This window comes from Leptonychotes weddellii, chromosome 1, assembly GCF_054177405.1.
Source record: "Leptonychotes weddellii isolate Sample4059 chromosome 1, ASM5417740v2, whole genome shotgun sequence".
Taxonomy (NCBI): domain Eukaryota; kingdom Metazoa; phylum Chordata; class Mammalia; order Carnivora; family Phocidae; genus Leptonychotes; species Leptonychotes weddellii.
The window spans coordinates 78,304,740-78,314,734 of NC_138369.1; the positions used below are offsets into that span (position 1 = coordinate 78,304,740).

The window sequence follows — 9,995 nt, forward strand, 5'->3', positions numbered from 1 at the left end:
CCTACAAGGGCGCCAGCCAGGAGATACTGGTGTCCTTCACGTCTTTGTAAACAGGCTCAGGCACACATGTGCCCAGACACATAAACAAATACACATGCATGCACATGTGCTGGACGCACGGGATGGTTTCTTGGTCCCTCTTGGTCTGTGCCAAGGAAATACTAGAATGACTTACCAGACTAGCTCCTACACAAGGCACAGATGCTTTGAGAGTCCCTGGCCAAAAGTGCTGGGGATGCGATGGCAGTCTCGTCAGGGCTTATTGTACCCAGGTGTGGGCTGCCCTCCCAGAGCTCTTCTGGGGGCAGGTGGAGGTGAACAGGAACGTCTTTGCCAAGGGCATTCTTTACGGGCACCACCATTTTGTTGGGACACCACGTCTTAGCAAATCCAGCTGTGGGCTGATGTGGTTGAGGAAAGCGTTGTGGGAACAGGAGCTCTGTGGCGTGCATCCTCAGAGAGCAAACCGTCCACACAGCAAACCCTAAGCCAGGGCCTGATTAACGGGAAGACAGGCATTGATGCTGCGCGGGCGGTGGGAGGCAGGCTGGAGAGGGCTCGGGTGTTGGTGTGGCCACTGGGTGGGGATTGTTGCACTGGCCTTGTGTTGGGTAGGGATCCTGCGTGGACACGAGCTCTCTATCTGCTGGGGCCCATCAAGTTGGGGATGCAAAGTTGCTGGAAAAAGTCCTTGAATATTCCCAATTCTTCCACTTGTTGGATTCCCTTTCATGTGGGCAGGTAGGCTGGCTCAGGAAGACATGTTCTTTCGGATCCTACTGGGTTGCTCATCAACATTACTGCCGAGTCCCTACACTTGCCCAGAAAATACTTCACCCACAGCCATGGGGGCTAACTGTTCCCCTCAAGTGCCCACAAGTAGGGCTGCCTGCTGCCCAGTGGTCAGCCTGACTGCTAGCCCACATCCTGACTGGGAACCTGATTGTCCTGACTGGCCCACGGAGACAGATACTTTGTTTCTACTGTAACATCTGAGACTGAGAATGGTTTTCTCTTTTATGGATCAGAGTGACATGTTTTCTTGGGCACAGGGCAAGAGTGGTGATACCACAGCAAGGTCATGAGGCAGGGCCCCAGAATGTGCCACACACACGAACACCCTCTGCTCGTGTCCAGGCAGAGGGCAAGCATGGTGCCCAGGCTCTTGCACAGCTCTGGGACTCCTTGTGCTGGGTGGGGCTGGGGGGAAGGATAAAGCCGCCTTTGGACACCCAATCCTACTGTGGAGTAACCACAGCATGTGGTCAAACAAAACCAGCTAGGACAAAGCTACCCATGGGAGGCTGCCCATCTGTGAGACTCTCCCAGACAGAAAAACATTATGTTCAAGAAACAGCAGTGACCCTGAGCTGCCACTCATCGGTAAGGTCTGGCCAATGTTTTAAGGCCTAAGGCACTGGGGAGCATGAGGTGGGGGAGTGGGGGCGTTCAGAGGCAAGAGTGCTCAGGGACGATATACATGGGTGACACGCCAACTCCTCTCCCCTTTCCTTTCCCCCTTTCTGTCCCAGTGTAGTCTCTCACTTGGGCAAAGACACCGATTCTAATTATTATTATTTTTTTATTAAAATACTGTTATACCCAGTGGAATGCAGCAGCAGTCCTGGTACAGGGTGGCATAACAAAACAGCCATGTTTACATTTTAAATATTTACGATAACTTAAACATACAGACACACATCATGGTCTTTGGCAGAAAACGTTCACAGCACAAAAAATACTTTAAAAGAAATACCAAATATTAATCCAAAATATATTAAGTTGTTTTTTTTCTTTCACGATATTTTTTTGCCTTTTTTTCTTTTTTTCTTCTTGCTTTGTAAACAATGCACATGAACCAAATGTATTTTTCAGCTTTAAAGAAGGGTAGAGGGATTTAAAAAAATATGCAATTGTCCAGCAAATGCAAATGTTTAAAAAGGAAACTTGAGGAATCACGGGAATAAAAGAACACATACCGAACTTAAAAACAGTAAAGGAAAAAACAAAGATTCAAGGAGAACTAAAAACAGTCAAGACAAACTACTAAAACCCACCCATCGGTCCTGGGGCTGAGCTGGGGGACTCTCTAAGACCAGAAGTCGAAGCCACGGCTGCTGGCAGGTCTGATTCCAAAGCCCTGGCCCTGCTTCTGGGCACTGCTCGCCGGTAGCTTGAGGAGCCAGCCTCATGGGCGCCATTTTGTGACGGGGGCTCCATCCAGAGATGATTTGAGTCACATCTTGTAGCTCATTGACCAGTTTTTCACCAGCGTAGCTCCCTCTCCCAATCCCTCCAGGTGGGAACAAAGACTCTGATGAGAATAAGGCTACTTATCCAGTTTCCTTCAAGAGAATTGGTGCTGGGAAGCCCCCCCCGTGGCAGATGTCTGTATGTGGCGGCTCATTTCATCTGGCTCAGGGTTCATAACCAAACCGACAGAATGTCCCAGGGACAGGAGCTGTGGAGCCATGTCAAGAGGCTGGTGATAGGGGTCCCGTGGGCATTTCAAAACAAGGCTCAAGGTGGAGGAAAAGACAGCCAATGTCACGTGGATCAACCAGTATCAAAATCCGTGGGCCAAGAACTTGAGAAGGGCAGAGAGCTGGGAGGCTAGTCAGCAGTTACAGGAACCGTGGTGGCAGGGACAGGGGAACAGACAGGGCACAAATCTGAAGCGGCATGCCTCAATCTTCTGTTCCATAAGAAAGTGGGTTATGTACAAACTGCACAGCTTATCCCAGTACACTTAAATGGCCCCTGCCCACTTCAAGTGAGGGGGCGAGGCTGTGGCTTCTGTAGGACTAACACCCTCAATAGTCCCCTGAAGATGCAAGTCTCAGCGATCTCAAGGAGGCAGTGAGGAGCTGAGGAGCAGAGGAGGTGGGCTGGGACCACACTTAGCCACAGGGGAACAGCACGGCCGACTCTGTACTGAACCAGCCCATCTGGGGTCCATGGGCAGCCATCTTGGGAAATCACTCTCCCAAACCAATATATGCCCTCCCTCCCTGCCTGAGTGCCAACTGGGGTTCCCGAGAAGGCTCAGCTCCCTTCTGGGTTTCCAGTTGCTACCCCAACAGTAAGCCTGGGGATCCTCATTCTGCATGGGCTCAGGAGGGATGTGGGGCTAAGAAGCAGGGTCTTCTGCATGCAGGCGTTCTCACGGCTCCCCCTCACCCCTGCAGCATCCTTAAGCCCCGGGCACCAGACGGTCAATGGGAGTGAATGCCTAGGTGGGGAAAGCGGGGCAGCAGCAGATGGAGGGGCTGCTGGAATGGCCGAGAGTAGTAGAGGGCAGAGGAGACAGGGTATGGTTCGGAGTCCCCGAGCACTACCTCCTTCAGATCAGTATCTCCACCATGTCCGAGAAGTCCTGGACTCTGGACGTAGCAACAGAGTCTGGAGAGAGACAAGAGCACAGGCAAACGCCAGCGAGCGTTACAAGATTGCCCTTTTAAATCCTGGCACATTTTTAAGATAGGATCTCGCTTTACCAACATGGGCTTCCTCAGCTGCCCAGGTGCCCGGGTTCCCTCCCCTGCCCCCCCCACCCCCCGCCGGCTTGGCCAACCGAGCACCAAGCTCTGCGCCCCCAGCTCCCCACCCAGATCGTCAACGTCCAGTGTGGAAGACACATTTATTTATAACTTTCAACTGGCTGGAGGCTCGGAGGGAGGGGGAGCCCTGAGGGACGGAGGGAGGCTGCAGCATTCTTCCCGAGCCTGTGGTTTTCTGGGACAGTGAGGCGCAGGCCCACCCCCGAGGGCTAATGTGAAAGGGAAGAAAACATTTAAAAGGCCATCTTCTCAAATATCTCTGTCTTGGACTCTTTTTAAACAAACTCTTCTAACTGGAGATTGCCATCAGGTCACTCGCCAAGCTGCATGATCTTAGATGCTTAGATTGGCAAGGAAATACGTAAGGCAGGCTATGAAGGAGGAGACGAAGCGCCTCCTGCGCAGGCGCTCTCTCTCTGAACTCGGGATCTGTGATCAGGCCTTTCAGCTCCTCCCATCCGTGCATCCAACCGGCTCTCACGTCCACACGGAGGTGGCCCGCGCGGCCTGCTCACCGGCACTGTGCACGGCTCCCCGTGGAGTGCAGTGAGCCACGGGGTCTGGGAACAAAGAGCCTGGTGCTCCAGCTCACACCCCAGCACACCCGCAGCCCTGTGCAGCACAGAAGTCCCGGGAAGGGGCACTTACCCAGTGAGGCTGTTCTCTGGCCCCCGCCGTACCCCAGGAGGCTGTCGGGATCCAGTCCCAGGCAAGCGGCCGCGCCGTCCGGGGGACCGTCGGTCTGGGTGCTCCCGTCTCTGCTCCCGTGTTTGGCATGAGCAGGGAGCGGAGCTGTGACCACTGGCTCCTCCTCGGGGGCCCGGTCTGCTGGAAAGGCAGGAGACCGACAGTGACTGCCTCACGAAGGCAGTGGTAGCCCCATGAAGGACACCTCAAATTAACCGTACCAACTGGGGGCACGAGGTGGTACGGGTTGCTCTTGATTTGCACGAACTTCGATTAAGATTCGGGACTCCTGTTTCCAAACAGGAATAACTATCAGGTTGGACTGGTTTCCAGACCTCTTAAGTGGCAGAACCCTTCTTAGTGCGTTGAATCTTAAAACCAGCGGGGACTCTGGAATTTCTGTGGCATCTGCTCAGATGGAGGAGCAGAGGAGCTTGCCTGCAAGCTGCATCTGCCCAGGAAGCTCTATTTTTGCTTAGATGGCAAGTGGCTGGGATCCAGGGTGCTGGAATTTACGGAGATGGGGACTAGAGCATGCCCCCTCACACCAGCAGGATAGCTGTGGGCTGGAGGGTCACCGCAGCCAGCGTGGAAGCTGGCTCCCTCGGGCAAGGGGTCAGGAAGCCCCAACTCCTCTGAGTCTCAGTTCTGGGAGCAAAGGCCTGACAGCAACCTAGCCCTCTACACCTCTGCCTCCCACCCGCCTCCTCGCACCTGTAGCCAGCCGGGCAGGGGCATCCACTTGTCGCTCACTAGAGGAAAGACCTTGCCAGCCCTGGGTCCCTGCCGCGGCAGCCACGAAGACAGACGGCACAGACTTGGCGGGCCTCAGGGAGCCCTGCGTGGCCTTGCCCGGCTCTTTCCTGGAGCGCTGCTGAAGGACTTTGATCACTGCATCCTTCTCCAGGATCTGGGCATGGAGCACCTTCAACCTGAGGGGCGACAGACCACGCTCACATGGTCAGACCCGCAAATCCAGTGGCCTTTACCCTCCCCACCTCATGAAAGCTGGAGGGAGCCTTCAGAAATGTCATCAGAGTTCTGAAATCCGAAGCCCTGAAAACTACCAGTGCGCGAGCACTGGGCCCTTCTTACGGCAGCAAAGGCAGGTCAAGGGGTGGGTTGGATTCATCGGATGACAGCAACGGCACGACCCTTGCCTGGTGGGGCAATACCCCAGAGCTGCTGACCATCCAATGGGCTCAGCTGATGTGCTTGTGCTTTTGAGTTGGACATAGGTCGAACAGAAATCTTGTGGGGCCTCTGAGGTTGTTTTTGGAGAGAAAATACTAGCTATCCGAAGCCAGGGACCGAGTCCACCTTCCTTCTGGACTCGGCTGGAAAGTCTTACTCTCCGACTGACTGGGGGTGGGGGTGGGGGAGCAGGCAGAGGCCAGAGCCTTGGATGGCATCTGACGCCTCCACAGCCAAGGTCTCCTGGGCAGACCAAGGAGTCGGTTGGTATCTCTGGGAAAGAACACGTGCGTGATGCCTGGTGTGCCAGACATGCGGGATCGGCCCAGAAGGTGAGCGCCTGCTGAGCCTCGTGGCCAGAGGGGCGTTTATCAGGGATTAAGGGCATGGCAGGGATTGGGCAGTGCACCCCCGCCCCCACCTCAGGGGGGCAATGCCAATAGCCAACCTGCTTTCCATCTCCTGATGCCTGTGGCCGCCAGTGAGCAGGCCCTCGTTGAAGCTGCTGCTGGGCGAAGGCTGGGGGGAGTGGCGGATGAGGGTGGTGTCGCGCTGGGCCGCGGCTGTGGCGGCTGCGTCCATGGCAAACTGCCTCATGGCACGCTCCTCCAAATACTTCTGCTCCCACTTGGTCATATCCGCCTCCAGCGCCAGGATTTGCTCCTCCTTCTCCCGCAGTTGCTCTGACAGCCGCAGGGCGCTGAGCTCTGGGGATCCACTGCCACCAGTGGGGGGGCCTGCCTGTCTCTGTGGAGAAGGGAGCACTGTGATCAAGGGCAGAGGCTGGGGTGCGGTAGCCACGGGTCCTCACCCCTGCACGAGGGCTCTCACTTATGCACAGGGGCGTCCTTCGCCCTTCCCGGCAGACCTGCCCCTGCGCCCCGCGGCCACCGAAGATGAAGCAGGTGCCGTGGTTCCCCACACCCCCGTGGACAAGGGCGCAGGAAAGATCAGGCCTGCCTCTTGCATAGGGGACCCAAGAAAGTATCCTCCACTTTGGGAATGGGGTGCCCTTAATAATTACACTGTGACAACTGGTGTAGACTAGGACCCACCTGGGCAGTCCAGGGCCTGTGGTCACTCTACCTCAGTGGGAAGGGTACAGTGGGGAGCGGCGACAGAACTCTATCTGGCGTGTCAACACCAGAGTTACCATAACACAGCCCAAAGGGAGGATGAGGACTCAGGATCTGGGTTACCATCTGCCCTCACCATGTTGGGGAGACACCTAAGAGCTGGCTAGTCTTCCGCATCAAGGCTCCTGGGCTACTCTCTCGAGAGACCAAGGATGCTAAGCCCTGCTGCTGCTGAGGACCGAAGCCCAGGTCTTGAGTCCCCACGGCTGGCACCCGGCCAAGAGGCGAAGCCTCTTCTAAGGCTGGTGGCTGGGGGGAGCTGGGGGCAAGGCTGGAACGTGGATCAGCCCGGCTTTCCAAGGGCGCCTCCACCTGGATCTCAGCAGGGACCCCCCCAGGACTTCGGAACTGGCCTCCTCAGATGCCGCCCTCCCCCTGCCAGCTCGCTGCCGCCGTTCTGCGCGCCCTCCCCCTGCCAGCTTGCCGCGTCTCCGAGCTCACCTGCTGTGCACGCAGGGCCTTGAGTTCCTGCTCTAGGCGTGTCCGCAGACGGAGCTCCAGCAGCTCCCGCTTCTCACAGGCCGCCTGCAGCTGCCCCAGGGCCTGCTGCAGCCGCTCCACCTTCTCCACGTAGGCCTGCTTCTTGCGCAGCTCCCCCTCGGCTCGAGCGGCCCGGCCCTGCGCATTGCTCAGAGCCTGCTCCAGCAGTTCGGCGCGCCTCCGCTGGTCCTCGATGGCGCCGCGCAGCAGGGCCGTCTCCCGCTCCAGCTTCTCCTGCTCCTGCTGCTGCTCGTAGCCTGCGGGGGCGGGGGCGGGGGCGGGGGGGCTCGGTCAGGGACAGCAAGCCCACGGCAGTCCCACCGAGCGCCTAGCGCATGCCAGGCTCTGCACTGAGGGCCGGACCAGCATGCCTGCATCGTATCCTCTCCACAACCCTAGGAGGTAGGCACTGTCATCACCACCGCCAGGACATGCGGGAGGGACCGGTTACGTCACAAATAAATGGCAGCACTGGCCCTGGGCCCTTGCAGTAGTAACCGGGCCACACTGCCTCTCTGCTGGGACATGAGCAGCCCCAAACACTGTCTACTTGTGCCAGGTGTCACCATTTCCAAAACATATTCACAATGTTCCTTGAACCTCATGATGACACTAGAGTCTGGCCTGATAGGAACTGTGACAGGAACCCATGACGGATGAGAAGGCGCAGGTGGACTGTGACAGGACCATCGTTCCAGTGAGAGAATGAAGGAACAGGGAAGAGAAGAAGCTCCATTGGCTGCACCACGAGCCAGGCACGTACACATCTCATTCCCCTGAAGCCCCTCGAGGTAGGGTATGTGACCCCCAACATAGTGGGGAAGAAACACAGGTAACTGGTGCTGCTAAAGTGGGGACCCAAGTCAGCCTGGCCTCCAAAGGACCAGGATGCTTCTGGCTGTGGTGGGAGGCCCTCACACCCAGAGGCCTCTCAAAGTGGGCTCCAGGACTCATTCTGTGGGGGTCCCCAAAATAGTGCTACATTTCCTTCCTTGGTTGGGGGGACCACTGAGATGTAGGCAACAGGGCTCATAAAGAAATGCAAACTTTGCAGCATAATGAAAATGACTACAGTCCAAAGATTTGTGTCTAAGATCCTAGCTATCCCAACTTTTAAATCATCTTTTTTGCTTGCCAGGAGAACTCTGCTCAGGGGCCCACGTCACATTGTGGGGCCAAGCAAGACCCAAGCCAGACCATGCAGTCCTCCAGCTGATGCTCTAGGTGTAAATCCACCTCCCATTCACCTGCCCTTTGGGAATCGAGCCTGGCCCCCCCCCCCAGAGGGTGTCGGGGTGGGGGGAGGGACCCGCCTCACTGGAGGGTAGAAGGGGGTGGGCTCTAGGGCCTGCCTGATGAACTCAAAGGCACGGTCTCTGAAGCAGCACTCTCACAGTACAGTGGAATTTTCTACTGTAATAAAATTGTTCTGTACTGTGCCAACCTGTGCCCAAGGGCCATGAGCCCCTCGTGCCTACCGAGCACTTGCAATATGGCTAGTGTGAGGAAAGAACCGAATTTTTCCTTTTATTTAAATTAATTTTAATCTTTGGGCCACATGCAGCTGAGTACCTATCACATGGGACAGGTTCTGGAATAGAAGAGTGAAGGCTTGGGACCTGGGTAGGCAAAGGGAGGATTCATTTACTCAGGGCCCTGGGGCAGGAGAAGGAGGACACAGGCAACCCAGGTCAGCTCCGGCTCAATCTGGATTTTTTTCAAGGCCGGGCCCAGGCTGGCTTTACTCTTTGGTGTGGAGGAAAAAGATGAGGAAGCTCAATAATATTGAAATTGAGGCATCCAAAGGGGGCTGAATTAGCGTTTAAGGAGTGTGGTGGAGGGGTGGGCAGAGAGTAGATTGCGGATTTGGGCCTAGAAGCAACGACCCCTTCCTGTATGTGCTCTAAGAGCCCACGGCTTACAGAATTTAACAGGCAGCAGCCTCGAATCCCAGTCTTACCATGACTGCCCCATCTTCTAGTCCCAGAACTTGAGGCTCTGGCAAGAAGGAAATGCCCAACGGGAAACTGCTGAGAGAGCTAGGCTCAGGACTCAAGTCCATATCCCCAGGGAGTGGAGGGCAGGGCCAGACCAGAGCAGCCAAAGCCGGGGGTCTGTACCAAAAGCAGGCATTGGGGACAATGATCACACTTTCCTACTACTGTTGACTGACCCCAGAAAAAGTGAGTCAACCCTAGACTTTTTCCCTGGGAGCTTTGTGTCTTCTCCATGGGTATTAAGGAACAAGGAAGAGCTGCTTGGCTCTCCTCAGCCCTTGGCGAGGGGTGGGGGGACCCAGCCTTATGTCTCCCGCAGCTTCCTGCTGCCTTGCACCTCTAAGGCCCTGGCAGGGGCTGGGAGGCCTCAGCCTCGGCCATCCCCAGCTACTGGCATGAAACCATGGGCTTGTCTTGTCTGCTGGGAGAGCTCCTGGGCCGGGGTGGGAGACGGGGAGGGGGCCAAGGGCAGGCAGGAAGGTTGAGCTGTGCAGGAAGAAGGGGGATAGGCCTTCCACCTTGGAGAAAGCCACCGCTCGGCCCACCAGCCCTGTCCCTTTGTCCCAGTCGCTCTGGGCCGCGCGGGAGGAAGCAGGGGGGTGGTGCGGGCCGGAGCGGAACAGCCCCACGGCCCAGGAATGCCAGGCATCCAGGTCACCCGCGGCTTCCAGATTAATGGCTCCAGTTAGGAGCCAAGAACAGCCTGGCGCTTCTCGCTCCCCGGGGAGCGGAAACGCCTCCAGGCCGGCCTCCCCCCCTTCACCCCTCCTCTGCCGGCTCCCAGAGACCTGCCTAGCGACTTCCTTTTTGCGGCAGCATCGCACCCCCAAAGCCTACCCTCTCCTACAGGATACCCCCATTCTGCCTCCTGCCAGGAACCCATCCCCCCAGACTTCCAAGGGCTACACTAAGGGCTGCCCCCTCCCTGTCCTTCCCCACCA

The 9,995-nt window shown here is 56.8% G+C and overlaps 1 protein-coding gene across 2 annotated transcripts in view; it reads right to left on the minus strand.

Moving 5' to 3' along the window:
* Positions 1-1,562: 1,562 nt before the first annotated feature.
* Positions 1,563-9,995, minus strand: part of AMOTL2 (angiomotin like 2) — a 17,823-nt gene continuing 9,390 nt past the window's right edge. Inside the window, exons 6-10 of one of the 2 annotated variants that reach the window (XM_006736900.3) lie at positions 7,019-7,314; positions 5,890-6,188; positions 4,962-5,179; positions 4,209-4,388; positions 1,563-3,402 (exon numbers count right to left, since the gene is read on the minus strand). In XM_006736900.3, the coding sequence (XP_006736963.1) occupies positions 3,344-3,402; positions 4,209-4,388; positions 4,962-5,179; positions 5,890-6,188; positions 7,019-7,314 (1,052 nt within the window). In that variant the 3' untranslated portion in view covers positions 1,563-3,343. The remainder of the gene's footprint in view (positions 3,403-4,208; positions 4,389-4,961; positions 5,180-5,889; positions 6,189-7,018; positions 7,315-9,995) is intronic. The other variant, XM_031031861.2, reaches the window with a different exon arrangement.